A 14700-nucleotide genomic window follows, 5' to 3' on the forward strand; every position below is an offset into this window, starting at 1 on the left:
GATTAGAATTGAATATATTTAAAAAAAAAATTAGTCATTTGAGAGAGCGCATAAGCTGGAGGGGCAGGCGGAGGGAGAGAGAATCTCAAGCAGACTCCATGCTGAGTGCAGAACCTGTCTCGGGGCTCGAGCTCAGGACCCTGAGATCACGACCTGAACCGAAACTAAGAGACAGATGCTTACCAACTGTGCCACCCAGGCATTAGTAGAATTGAATATTTTCATTCAGGTGTTAGTTTTCCCCTCTGGAGGAAGAGAGGATCTCGAATAGATCATAGAGACAAGTTACCAAATGCAAAGGAAACAGAATGAGAATTTAGGAGGCAGGTTGTAATGCCAAGAAGGTTAAGAGCTGAGGTCAGAGTAGCAGGAGGAAGGTCATTTCAAAGGAGTTCTCTGAACCAGGATTCAGGCATTTTACACCAAAACCCAGGTCTTTGGTTTGGATGTGCTTAGGAGCAGGAAAACTGGGACAGACAACATAATAGACAGACAGTTGTAAACATCACTCTGAAATTATAGGGAGAATTGAACTGTGGTCACAGCGACGTAGCCATGGAGTTAGAGTAGGTGTGTCTTGTTGGAATCAGTCGCTGCTGCTCCCCTGAGAAGACAGAGTGGGACATCTATAGACATCAGGAGTCGGGGATGCCATTCAGAAAAGATGTCAACCTGGGTCCTTAGTGCTAGTAATTTTTTATTCTAAAATTGAGGAATCTTACGATAACATATGGCGAATTTTTTTCTTTTTCAGGGGAAGTCCAAAACAATACCCTGCTTTAATCCTAACACTTTATTACCAGGTAGGTGTTAATCACGGTTGTGTTAGAAGAATTTTAACTGTGTGAATATGATTGCGTTGTTTCCTTTCAAATATATACGACTATATATTATTAGGTAGTAAAGTTTCTTTACAGTTTACATTCTCTGTTGTAGGTAGTACTTTCAGATTGCTCTAAACATGAGTAACCTTTTGAAACAAACATTTTGTCACTTTTTCCATTATTCTCTGAAGAGTTTCTTTTGGATTTTCATTTGCAAGAATTGCTACTTCTGTGTAAAGCATGAGTGTAATAACATAACATTAATATACTTCTAGGATTGGTCAGTGAGGTTCTTAATAATCTCTAGAGTGAAATAAAGTTTATATCTAATTATTTAAGGTAAAGTCTTTGCAGTGCTACTATCATACAGATGTTACTCTTAATTACTTAGGTATACCTAAACATGTAAGAATTCGGTATAAAATACTCAAAGCATAGTTTGTAGTTAAAGGTGGTTTTGTTCAAAATTTTAGTCGTCATATCTCTCTGCCTAAATTATATGCTGTTTCTCAGTGTTTTAAACAAAACCACGTAGGCTGATATATTGTATCATCTGTGGCCTACCTTTAGTTGCTTTACAACAAACCAGTTTTTGCCATGTGTTGAACATCTATCCATCATATTTGATCATGAATTCCTCTAATGCAGAACTAAAAGATTTCTTTTGTCCTGTCATAATAGGACCTCAGTATTTTGCTGTTGAGGGAGATGTATAGAGAGAGCTAGAACAGAATGTTTATTTTTTAATAGTAAAAATTGCTTTATTATCACAGAATGCCTTTAGATTATTTTAAAAATCATTGCATGTAAAAATGCAAAAACTTCTCCTTTATTATTTTTTTAATTAACATATAATGCATTTTTTGCTTCAGGGGTAGAGGTCTGTGAATCATCAGTCTTACATAATTCACAGCACTCACCATAGCACATACCTTCCCCAGTGTCCATCACCCAGCCACCCCATTCCTTCCTCCCCCCACTCCCCATCAACCCTCAGTTTGTTCCCTGAGATTAAGAGTCTCTTACGGTTGTCTCCCTCCCGGGTCCCATCTTGTTTCATTTTTCCCTCCCTATCCCCCATGAACCCCTGCCCGGCCTCTCAAATTCCTCCTATGAGAGAGATTATATCTATTATGCTAAGCAAAATAAGTCTGTCAGAGAAAGACAATTATCATAGAACAGAATGTTTAAAAGTGCAGTCTTTGAAGTCAGACGGCTTGGTGTTGAACCTGGCTCTGCCAGTTATTAGCTGAGTGACCTTGGGCAAATTATGTCACCCTCTGTGCTTCAGTTTCCCCATCTGGAAAACAGGGCTAACAATAATACCTGTCTCACTGGTTTCCTGTGAGGGTTAAATGAATTCATGTGAAATGCTTAGAAGAGTACCTCACAGGTAGTAAGTGTGGGTTAGGTATGAATAAGTCAGGGAAATTCTTCAATATAGTAAAAAAACAACACAGATACATGTCTTCTAAAGTGACTAAACCTGGGACACCTGGGTGGCTCAGTTGGTTAAGCGTCTGCCTTCGGCTCAGGTCATGATCTTGGGGTCCTGGGATCGAGTCCTGATTCGGGCTCTCTGCTCGGCAGGGAGCCTGCTTCCTCCTCTCTCTCTCTCTCTCTCTCTCTGCTTGCTTCTCTGCCTACTTGTGATCTCTCTCTGTCAAATAAGTAAAATCTTTAAAAAAAAAATAGAGAAAGTGACTGAACTGGACCTATACGTTCATATATGTATAAGTCTATCAACTTTGTAGAGCTGTCTTTGGCTCACAGAGTGATACACAGTTTGAAATCAGTATTAATACTAGAACGAGGACTCATCGTATTTTCCCATTGGTTATTTTCTCCCTGACGATCAGTTTAAGAATACAGGTGTGAGGCTGTAGTTTAAAATGACCTCATTCTGAAAATTGTTGTTTAGACGATTTGTAATTCTGGAAAGTTATTGTTGGCCTCTTCCAAAGTACTATTAATTAACTTACTTTTTCGTGCCATGTTCACCCGGTTGCACAGATCCTTTGCTTCGGGATTATTGGGTGTATGAAGGCTCTCTTACCATTCCGCCTTGCAGTGAAGGTGTTACCTGGATTTTATTCCGATATCCTTTAACGATATCCCAGCTGCAGGTGAGTACAGCACTTTAAATCGTTCAGAAGAAGTTCTGAGTTAAAGGTTAAATATTGTTTCTGTAAAAGGGAAATGTCTGTTTTATGTCTTAGCTTCCTTTAGATCAGTCACATCTCCACAGATGAAAGTTAGATGTCTTGAACCAGTGAAAGCAATCGAAAGGTCAGGGATGAATAAAACCCAGCTGTCGTTTATGATCTGTATTTTAAAAGTTAGTTTTTATATAGTAAATAGAAGTCACTGAAATAGTCAGACTTTTGATTAGTCTAGTTATTTCTTTGTGTGGGATTCCCCAGGAGTGGAGAGGAGAAAGGTCTTGGAAGTGAAAATGTTGGTTATTTCTGTGAGTCATGGGGCTTTGTGATACTTCTTTCTTGGCTTGCACAGGACGAGTTCTGTAAGCAGAAGGGTGAAGGAGGTAAAAAGAATGCTCTGGAAAGAGCTGGATTGTTCTCCAGCTCCACTTCTGGTCACGTACTTCTTACCTTGGGCTTGGCCTCAGTGCTCTAATGGCTGATGCCCAGTCGGTGGGGGCACGGAGTTGAACTGTCATGGGATGTTAGCCAGTGGAACCTGAGGCAACATCATTACAATATGTTTAAATAATGATTTTGATATTATTACAAAAGAGGTGCTTTAAATGTCTCCTGTCCTCCAGGGATCTAAGGGATGTGTTCTAAAAGTCTGTATTTTTTCCTTCATAATCAACCTCAGAAGGCTTAGACTGTACTCCAAACAAATGAAGTTTCCTTTAGAGACTTTTTTTTTTTTTTTAACAAATTTTTATTACATCTCCTATTACTTTCTAAGAACCTCAAGTTTATTAACTACTCAGTAAAGCCATCCTTTGCTTGTCCTTAAATCTGCAAAATCCTTTCAACCTTTAACAGTTTCTTCTTCTTTTTGTTTTTCTAAGGATTGATTTTAAAACTTCCCAAATTAGCTTCTCCAGCCTTTTACATATTTGGATCATACCACCTTGAGGCTTTCATATTTTTAATATGACAGATCCTTTATTTATTCATTTATCCTTGTGTTCTTCAAAGAAGCTATTCCTGAGTGCCAAGCAGACACACAAAGAATATGGAGATTAAAACAGTTTTTGTCCTCAAGATGTTTACAAGAGTGGAAGAGGCAAAGAATCCTACAGATGGGTTATGCTGGCTGTGAGAAGTAAGGTGTTCCTGGCACACATAGGAAAGAAACCCAGCCTGGCCTAGGGGGGACAGGGAACAATGCCCCAAAAATAGTATGAGTAAGTCTGGTAAAGGAGAGGAAAGAAATCAGAAATTTGACTCTAATGTTAGGGATAAACCTTTGGACTAATAATTGTGGGTTTGGATTTTAATCACAAAGATGGTAGCTGCTGTAACAAACCAACCTCAACCTTTCAGTGACCTATCACAGAAGAGATTTATTTATTTATTTTAGAGAGCAAGCCAGCACAGGAGTGTGCACACATGAACTCGGGAGGGGCGGAAGGAGAGACAGTCTTAGCAGATTCCCTGCTGAGCTGGGATGTGCATTCCGGATTCATGTCCCAGAGGAAGAAGAAATGGATTTTACGATGAGTTGAGCTCAAGTTGAGGAGGAGGTGAGAGAGGGCTGGCTGACTGCCAAACCTCAGTGCAGCTGGAGATGGCTTCATGCAGGAGGCTAAGAAGGACTTACGGACACTGGAGAGGGAGTGACTTCCTGGGATGCAGGATGGGAGAGAGAATCGGCCCACACACGGAGGAGGGACATTAATAGTGACAGATGCCTGGGAGAATTTAAGTAGGGTGGGCGCGGCAGATAACGATACCTTACAGAAGCGGGCCCAGATGCCACTGGCTGGTTGGGGGATCCAGCACAGTTCCAGGTGATGATCAGTGATGGGTGCTTAACCACTGTCCCCTTTCAACTCCTGCCCTTCATGACGTCACAACTCCTTTGAGATCCTCTTTCTATATCAGACCTTGACAAGAAAATCTCACGGTACTAGAGAAGGTTTCTGCCTTTTTGGCCCATGTTTTGTGTTCTCAGTTGGAGGAGTTTTATTTCATCTGACTGTAATACAGAATAAGATCATCTGAGGCTGAAGTGGCCACACGGATTTAGGGATCTTTGGCATAAGACAAGGAGCCAAGGGACGAATGAGATACCCAAGGAAAGAGTTTGGGAAAGGAAGAGTGGAGAAGATGGGAGAAATAGTCTCTTGGGAGGTTTTCCTGAGAAAGCTTTTTTTTTTTTTTTTTTAAGATTTTATTTATTTATTTGACACAAGTAGGCAGAGAGGCAGGCAGAGAGAGGTAGAAGCAGGCTCCCCGCTGAGCAGAGAGCCTGATGTGGGGCTCAATCCCAGGACCCTGGGATCATGACCTGAGCTGAAGGCAGAGACTTTAACCCACTGAGCCACCCAGGTGCCCCTCTTGAGAAAACATTTATAAGAGAACTTTTTTTTATAAGGGGACTCTTCAAGGCTGGTAGGGTCCCATGGGACTTAGTAGTCTCCATGTGCTATCCAGTTCATCCAAGTCATTTCTCTTGCTGACATCTCATTTCCAAAGCAGGGAAGAAGGTTTGGGATGAGCCGGTGGACGGGTGAAGGCCATGCTTGTTGTTAGCCCCCCAACCAGGTAAGAGTGAGACTGCAGCCTCAGCTGTCCTAAGCCGGGCTGGCTCAGAGTTGTGATCGTTCTGGGAATGACGTATATCAAAGATCACACACCCCCCTGCATTTACATTTCCTGCACTTTTGTTTGAGGACAATGATACACACTTCCTCATTGTTGTAGCAAGGAGCACAAGTTCTTAGATGACTAAGTTTCAAAACACTGAGGCTGGATACGCAGTATGTTTTGCTGGGGATTCATTCCCTGACACTATTAACAAGCAGTTACTGATAAAATGTGTTGCCATAGCCCTGTCTTCCTTTACCCTTTTCATAGACAGATGTTAGCATGTGGAATTTCCCCTTTGAGAAAAGGTGAATGATTTATTCACTAATTCATGCATTCACTGATTAATTTGGTAATTTGGCATTTTCTGTATTCCAGGTGCTGTAGTAGGCACAGAAAATGGAGGAATGATAAGACATAGTTCTGACCTCAAGGGGTTCACCATCCAGGGGGAAAGGCAGATATGCTCACATTTAAAGAACAGTAATTTCTGGGGCATCTTGGTGGCTCAGTGGATTAAGCCTCTGCCTTCAGCTCAGGTCATGATCCCAGGGTCCTGGGATGGAGCCCTGCATTTGGCTCTCTGCTCAGCAGGGAGCTGCTTCCTCCTTTCTCTCTCTGCCTGCCTCTCTGCCTACTTGTGATCTCTGTCAATTAAGTAAATAAAATCTTAAAAAAAAAAAAAAAAAGATTGTGACAGCGGGATGAAAGGAGAGGAATGGCTTTAGAAACAAAAAGGCAGTAGAATCAGTAGAATTGGTGACTGAAGACATAGGATTTTCAGGGAGGGCAAACCTGCATATTACTCCCTGGATTTTGGCTGGAGTGACTGGCGAGTGTGTAGTGTTGCTCTTCATGACAGGGAATAAAAATGGAAGAGTAGGCTTTATGGAGAGTATTAGGAGTTTATGGTTGTGACTGCTGAGAGTTTGAGGATGCCTTTGAGACGTCCCAAGAAAGCGGTGTACTTCATAGGTGATGGTTGAAGCCATACGTGGAGAAGAGGAAGGAGATCCTTTAGGGAGAGAAAAGAAATCATGCGGAGCTTGGGGAGTGGCAGCTGATAAGGGCATGCATTCGGAGAGTTGTCCCCACCACCTGACTCAAGGGGTGGGAAGAGTCAGGAGGTTGATGGGAAGCCACAGAAGGTGTGAGTTTTAAGAAGAAGGGAGTGGAGGGGCGCCTGGGTGCCTCCGTGGGTTAAAGCCTCTGCCTTTGGCTCAGGTCATGATCCCACGGTTCTGGGATCAAGCCCCACATCGGGCTCTCTGCTCAGCAGGGAACGTGCTTCCTCCTCTCTCTCTGCCTGCTTCTCTGCCTGCTTGTGATCTCCGTCTGTCAAATAAATAAATAAATAAATAAATTTTTTTTAAAAAAAGAAGGGCGTGGAAAGATGAAAAGTATCAGATTCTGCACATACATTAAAGGATTGGTAGAAAAGTATTAATTGGATTGAGCCACAAGGAGAGATCTCAGGCATTGGGAGGAAGTAGAAGAACCTGAGTCTACAGTCCCATTTGTTCAGCATTGCTTTGTTTAGGGGTATTTTTCTAAAAATAGATCAAACCTTTTAGTGAAAAATAAAATTTTATCACCACAATAAATTTCTGTTTATTGGAAGTTAGCTGGGATTAACCTTGTTGAGCCACAAAAGAGAACATTCTCAATTCCCCTTGGAATTCCATTAAGGATTCCCTTGCTAGGCTGTTAATTCTTGGGAATGTTATTGTTGAGCTTTACTCTGAATGTTAACTGATGTTCTGTAAATGTGAGCCATAATGTTTTACTCCCCTGTTGACTAGCATGTTATGCCAAAATTCAGAGACAAATCACTGTGTCTGCATTTGTGTCTGGCTAGCGTCAAACCTTGCTTTCTATTGTCCCTTTGGGTAAGGCCCGTAAAAGACTCTAATAACCCTAACACACCAAGTCATGTTCCTCGATTGTTGAGAAAAGCCGTATCCTCCTAATTGGGAGCCAAAGCCAAAGGGATGTGTATTGGAAGGAATAACATCAACTGCTCTTGAAAATACATGACTTTCCAATTAGCAGCAGCTTTTTAAGAAAAAAGACATAGGTACTATTAGCACAAAGGTCCATTATAGCATCTTTTCGGATGGCAGCGGTGTTAAAATGTACACACACACACACATACACATACAAAATGCAACTTACAACAATTTGGAAAAAAATTACAGTTTTAGGAGAATGTAAATTAGTTTTCTCTTGGCCCAAATGTTTCATTGTTGCTGCTCATATAACTTCAGAGAAAGCAGGGCAGAAAAAGAAAAAGTCCAGAGAAGGTAGTAAAAATGAGAGGGACCAAAGAGAGAGGTGGGATTCTAAAATTTAGACCAAGAAAAATTGAGACGTCTTGTATTATTAACTTTAAAGAGGAACAGAGACAACAAAGGGAGGGATTATAAAATATTATTTGTGTATAAAACACTGAAAGGAACTGGAAAATAGTAGGCAGGGTCTTTGCATAGCTGAGTCTGTTGGGAAATATAAAACTTCGTATTGAAGAAAAAATGTTTCCTTTCAGATTCCAGGGCTAGCGTATGTAAATTAGGCTGTTGGGTCTTATTACAGAAATGATTGGTATCTTGCAGTGTACCATATGCCATAGGATAAGAGTGTCTGCACTAGCCACATTAAAGAAAAGGCTCCAAATCATCATAGTTTTTAAGTTTTTTAAACAATTAATTATTTGACAGAGTAGGCAGAGAGGCAGGCAGAGAGAGAAGAGAGAGAGTAGGAAGCAGGCTCCCTGCTGAGCAGAGAGCCCAATGTGGAGCTTGATTCCAGGACCTTGAGATCATAACCTGAGCTGAAGGCAGAGACTTTAACCACTGAGCTACCCGGGCACCCCCAAATCATATAGTTTCTAATGAAGTGTACAGCAGTTCAGTTAAGGAGGAGTCCTCTTCTGTTGACTTGTAGTGTTGACCGTTAAGCCCATCATGGAACACTCACATGCTCAGGGGTACTTGGAATTCTAGAGTAAACAACTGGAAGCCTCTGCTCAGTTGAATTTTTTCATCTTATTCTTGGTTAGCATACCATATGCGAGGGGAAAAGACATGCAATTGGATGGTATGTAATTTTCTTTGATTTTGCTATGATCTAGAATGTTCAATTACTTTGCAGTAAATAGTGGTCTAAGCATTAGGAAGCTGAAGGAAATAATTTTTTCAGCTGAACGGTTATGTTTGGAGATGAGATTCCAAGAACAGAATAAAACATGCCAAATTTCATCAAATCTGCCAACAAATTGTAAGACCCATCCTGATTTCCAGTGACATTAAAATGTGAACAGTAGTCAGAATTGATACTATAATGGCATGTGTGCAAGTATGCACAGAGAAATGATTAAGTTTTACTCTCCTTTTCTGACTTTCTCTGTTTCCCCCTTATTCATCTATTCTGACTTCTTAGTTTATCTGCTTTCTTCGGTTAGATGTGCCTGTTTTTGTTTCTTTCTCTTTCAACTTCAGTAACACTAGTGAAGCAAAGGGACGTGAATGTGTTTACTGTTTCTCACTGTGTGAATATATGTCTGTTCGAACTTAGAAAACCACTTTTAATTTTCTTTTCTTCTCAGTTTTGCCCCTTCTCCATCCTTCCCTGTTACATATTTCCTAGAGATCAAGAAGCAGAACTCTTCCTCGCCCCGACAGCCCTAGTCAGGATATGGTGTGTGCTTGATCAGAGGGATCTGAGAGCCCACCTGGTCCTGGGAGACCAATGAGGTCTGTTTAGGGCCAGGACTCAGCAGCAGGGCCTTTCTTGTCTGTGTGATCCCCACATCGGTTCTGAGGGGCTGGTAACCCTAAAGACCCCAGTTGCTATGGAATCACCACATGGTCATGTTTGAAAAACAGTTTCAAGCAATTGGGGACATTTGTTGTCAATTGTCTTCTGTTATCCACAATTCCCAAACTTGGGTGGGCTTGTTCGAACACAGATTGCTGGGCCCCACCCCGGAGTTGCTGATCCAGTAGGACTGGGGCAGGAACTTATCCCAGGAAGCACACTTTGAGGACACCTATTTCTTGTCTACTGGCATTTACCTCCATGTGTAATTTAGAACCACATTCTCATATCAGAATGTGGAGTTTCTTGAGAGAAGTGTTGACTATCCTGTGGAAACACCATGTGAGGAGCCACATATATAAGACTAAAATTTCTAGGGGTCACAATAAAACAATCTAAATATAAATAGTTGAAATGAATTTAAATAGTATATTTTAACCCAGTGTACCCCAAATACCATTTTAACATATAACGAATAAAAAAAAAAGCATGGATGGGATTTTTTTACACGATTACTTCACTGTAAGTCTGACTTCCAGTGTGTGTCCTGCATTTCCAGCACGCCTCAGGGCAGACCAGCTGCATTTCAGATGCTCAGTGGCCACACTGTGAGAATACAGCTCTAGGCTCTCTCTCTTGGGATGCTCCCTCTTCCCTTTTTTAAAATGAGTGTTTTTTAGGCACTTGTGGGGAATTTTGGATGTATTTTCTCAGCGTCTTCCGTGTTAGAGAGCGCTTCCTCTGTGGTCATGAACTCTAGACTGTAATTCTTGACTGAGTTTGCATATGTGTAGCTCATCAGTAACTGTCCTCAGATGAAGACGGGAAGACTGTGGCAGAGACCAGGACTGGGTATTGGAATAAGGGAAAGTTGGCATCAGTTTTACTGGGCTCTTCTCTGAGCTCTTCCTCAGAAAAATGAGAAAAATGAGACTAAGTAGAGTCTGTGACAGATGAGTTGACTTATGGATGAGAAGTCTTTAAAAAAAAAAAAAAAAGCAGTGATTTTAGAAAAAAGTAGATAGTGGGTTGAGGAAAAGGAAATAAACAAAAACAATTAGACTGAGTACGTGAAAGGTGGAGAGTCCTATCAATGACATAATCTCAATTTATGTACGTATTTATGGACTATTTAAGTAGAGCTGGCTTTTGACTCTTTACTTGATTGCTGCCATAAGGAATTATATTACACTAATTCATGCAGTGTCATTGCTTGGCCAGAAAAGAAAACCAGATGAGAATGTTGACTTTTATGTGTTCTTTTCTCTTTAAACATGGTAACAGAGATGCAAGTAAAAAGACGTCTGTTAGAGGATATTCACAGGATCTTGGGAATCTTTAAAAATAATTAATGCCAAACCACAAGCCCTGTAAATTAGCACTTTGAATGCACTCTTAAAGAAAGAGGTTTTAAAGCTGAACTTTGAGTGAATAATCTGGTTCATGAGTCAGTGAAGGTTGGAGTCCATGCTTTAGACTAAGTAGAGTGCACGGCCGATTCAGAGAATAGCTATTCAACTCTGTTACCTTCAGAAGACAAGCATTTTTCCCTGAAGCTTGGGTCTCTGTCCTCTCTCCCTCTCTTTTAAATTGGTTAAAAACCGATAGCCATGTTTAAGTAGAGTAGCATTAAAAATTGACGAAGTCATCTCTACTGATGTGTGTGATAGTGATAGTCTTTGTACTGCCCTGACATTTGAATTTCATCACAGACTTTTATCCTGAAATATTATTCTGCTCCTTTCTCACTCTCTCTCTCTTTTCAGTGGGAGATAACGTGGTACGCGCTTGAAACCATTTGAAGTGACTAAAGGTTTTGAGGGGTGGTTACTTCAGAAAAAAATGGCATTTCAGAAAGGCATGTTTTCCCCTCGATCTCTGTTGATGTTTGAAGTCTTCAAAGTATTGCTATGATCAGAGAAAAACATTTCTTGTGAAATAGTTCTCTCCAAGAATGCAGTGATTTGAGACTGGCTGGCTGTGGATTCCGATCGTCTGTTCTAGAAGAAGCTGTTTTTCACAGAATTTGCTTCAGGCTGAGGTCTGGGGCTTGAAAGATTTATCTTCGGTTCAGAATATGTAAATATAAAATTAACCTAGCTTTCAAATAAGCTTCAAAGTCAATCAGAAATGGAGTCTTTCTTAAACTATGCTTAGGCAGTGCACTTTCTAGTCCTTGTTCCTCACTGGTGACCCCGTGCCTGGTGTGTGGATTCTAGTTGCTGCCATTATGTGTGATTACATGTGAAGAGGCTGTGAGAAGGCAGGACGTTGTGTTTTTGCAGTCTGTTGGTTTATTATTTCCAGTCTACTTTTTGCAAAGAAAATTGTAGCTAAATATTTATCTCAAGATGCTAAAGGTTTGACTTCAAAAGAAGTGCCAGTATCTGCTGAACAGTTGTGTGTGCTGTAGAAGTATGCTCCGTGATTCTCATGAATTATCTCGCTCCTGCATTGTCCTTGCAAATGCTGTTGTCATCGACCCTTACGTCCATGTGAAAACGGGAGCTTAAAGAGGTGATGTAGTCTGGCCGTTTTGGTTCTTCGGTGTCAGAGCCAGGGTGTGAACTGGGCTGTTTTAAAATTTTAAATTTTTTATTTTATTTTTTAAAAAAGATTTATCTTTATCAGAGAGAGAGAGAGAGAGAGCACTAGCAGGGAGAGTAGACGAGGGAGACGCAGGCTCCCCGCTGAGCAGGGAGCCCGATGTGGGACTCAGTCCCAGGACCCCGAGATCATGACCTGAGCTGAAGGCGGACGCTTAATGACTGAGCCACCCAGGAACTCCTGAACTAGGCTTTTGATGCACAGCCCAACAGCCTTCACCTCCATAATTTCCTGTTGAAAAAGCCTGACTAGGTTCCTTTCAACTCCACACTTAGAGAAAACCTAGTAAAATACATGCCACAAATAATGACAGGGAATTCTCCAATGCAGCCTTGGCTCTGGAAGTTTTCCAAGTGCAGCAAACAATAGGTGATGCCTGTATTCTGAACCTAAGATTCCAAGAAGGTCTGGGGAGAAACCAAAGTGTAGATTAAACCATTAATTGCTTATGTCACTGACACTTCTGTAGAAGGGCAGCGAGTAGGTATGATAAAAAAGCAAACAACAGGACAGTACCAGGTGGGTCAGTCTTGCCCCATGTGGGGAAATCAACATGTAGGGAAAGCATTTGGAGACATGAGAAAGTAAGATCTTAGAGGTTAGACTTCTGACTTGCATTCTGATGTAACAAGTGACTTCCTTCTCCCTTAGCTCTGTTTCCCAGCACATATATAAATAGTTGGAATATTAGAATCCTGGGAAAGTCCATTCTTTTCGGGCCCAGGAACCTCTTCTTAGGAAATGCACATGTAAAATGTTCCATATCATTGAGGGTTTTCATGAGCCCCTAAAGTCTCTAGGGGCTTCTAGACTTTTATTCGAACCCCCGAATTGATGGATCTCCTTCATTTCATTTTAGTTCACGAGTGGCAGAATTCTGTGGCTTTGTTGTGGGAAGAACTTCTGTAGATAGAGCCCTGTGATAGACACCTGGTGGACTTTTGGGGGATTGATGCTACTGAAAGCACATTTGTTCATATCTTGCGATACATGGAGGGCAGAGGTGATACCGGGTTGATGGGAATTTCTGAAGAGTTGGCACTGGACCTGGGGGAAGAGCGGGCGGACTTGGACTTGTCTGACCCAGCTAACGTGGACACACTCTCAGTCTGTCAGTTTCCTCTTTTGTGAAAGGAATGAAAACTGTATGATGTGACTCTGTGGCATTTAGCGAAATGGCAGATGATGATACCTGTAGATAAATCGACTGATGGGAATGAGTCTGGTGAATGTTCATCACATTCGCTTGTTGGTCAGCAACTGCTTAGAGGGTCCTGGCAGGATATGGGTTCTTAGGAGGCGCAGACCTGTCAGATCGGAGAAACTGACCCTTGGGACTCTGGGAATCTCTTAACATGTAATGAGAATCCATGGGATCTGAGAAGGCCACCTGGGAAAGGAAATGAACGTGAAAATTGATATGGCTAAGGGGGGAAGCTGGGCTTACATTTTTTGGAAAGTCAGAGGTTTTCACTGGACCAAAAAGCTAGAAGGGCAGCAGAGGTTTTCACTCTCCAAAAAGCTAGAAGGGCAGCAGAGAGGGTTGTGTGATAAAAGGCATGTCCATCTGATAAATCTGACATCGATTCGGTGTTAGCATGCAGTAATACTAGATTTCATTAACTGAAGCTCTGCTTGGAACACTTACTCCTTTGTTTGCCTCTCCTTTACTGTGTTACAGACAGGCATGAGAGCTTTTTGAGACAGGGGTATTGCATTTTGACCTGAACAAATCTAGCAGGTTTCTGTGACTACTGGGGGTGTCTGGAGACCTTACTATCTCTCTTTCTGCTGCCTCCGTTTCTCGTGTAGCAGGGATGGCTAATGTCTTAGGTTTGGAAGAATTAAGTCCGTCTTACTTTTCTTGAAGAATAATTTTTGTTTTCTTTGTACAGACTGTTGTAGTTTATGTGTATATTAAGTCACTGAGGAATCTCCAGTCTCGTCCGCGTCTAGTAAATAATCCATCTGTTTTGTTCCGTTTCTATTTTCAGATTGAAGAATTTCGAAGGCTGAGGACACACGTGAAGGGGGCAGAGCTTGTGGAAGGCTGTGATGGGATTTTGGGAGACAATTTTAGACCCACTCAGCCACTTAGTGACAGAGTCATTAGAGCTGCATTTCAGTAGCCAAAGAGAAGAGGAACAAGACGGTCTTCATCAGGGTATGTGCAGATTAAGTAAGCAAAATGGGGCTTCCAGTTCCTTAAACCAGAGTCATCCTCACGGCAATCCTGATAGTTTAGCAGTATGCATGCCCTTCGTTTTGATACAAGTGAGGACACATTCTCAATTCCTGTTAACCACAAGTCAGGTGGCTTTAAAAATTTCGTGCAGTGTTGAAAAAGAACCTCCAGTCCTTGCATTTTCCCACCAGAGCAGCCTTTAATTCCCATTTTGGTTTAATCCTGGCCTTCTTCAGGTAAGGAGCCCCACGGCAGAGAAGCAGTCTGTCTTTATTCAAGGCAAAGAGGTAAATTCCTTTTTAGGGCTCCCTATGCTTCACCCTTGAAGTGGTAGCAGTTACCTCCTGATGACTGAGGAACATACAGGGAGCCACCGGGGTGGGGGGCGGTATGTGAGCCTCAGACCTGACCCTTGTCTAATGCAGATGGGATCCTCTGTTGGGGTAGGAGAGGGCAGATCTGGTGTGCGTGAAAATCCTTG

At 41.7% G+C, this 14700-nt stretch overlaps 1 protein-coding gene across 8 annotated transcripts in view; it reads left to right on the top strand.

The window, feature by feature from the left end:
- Positions 1-14700, top strand: part of CA8 (carbonic anhydrase 8) — an 88057-nt gene that overhangs the window by 53346 nt on the left and 20011 nt on the right. For all 8 annotated transcript variants that reach the window (XR_009351752.1, XR_009351754.1, XR_009351753.1 and 5 more), the window contains 3 exons: positions 755-803; positions 2838-2950; positions 14029-14198. Coding sequence is in view for 4 of the 8 variants with exons in the window: in XM_059166386.1 (XP_059022369.1) it covers positions 755-803; positions 2838-2950; positions 14029-14163 (297 nt within the window). In the remaining 4 variants the exon portion in view is untranslated. The remainder of the gene's footprint in view (positions 1-754; positions 804-2837; positions 2951-14028; positions 14199-14700) is intronic.

Source organism: Mustela lutreola, chromosome 3 (genome assembly GCF_030435805.1).
Source record: "Mustela lutreola isolate mMusLut2 chromosome 3, mMusLut2.pri, whole genome shotgun sequence".
Lineage (NCBI taxonomy): Eukaryota > Metazoa > Chordata > Mammalia > Carnivora > Mustelidae > Mustela > Mustela lutreola.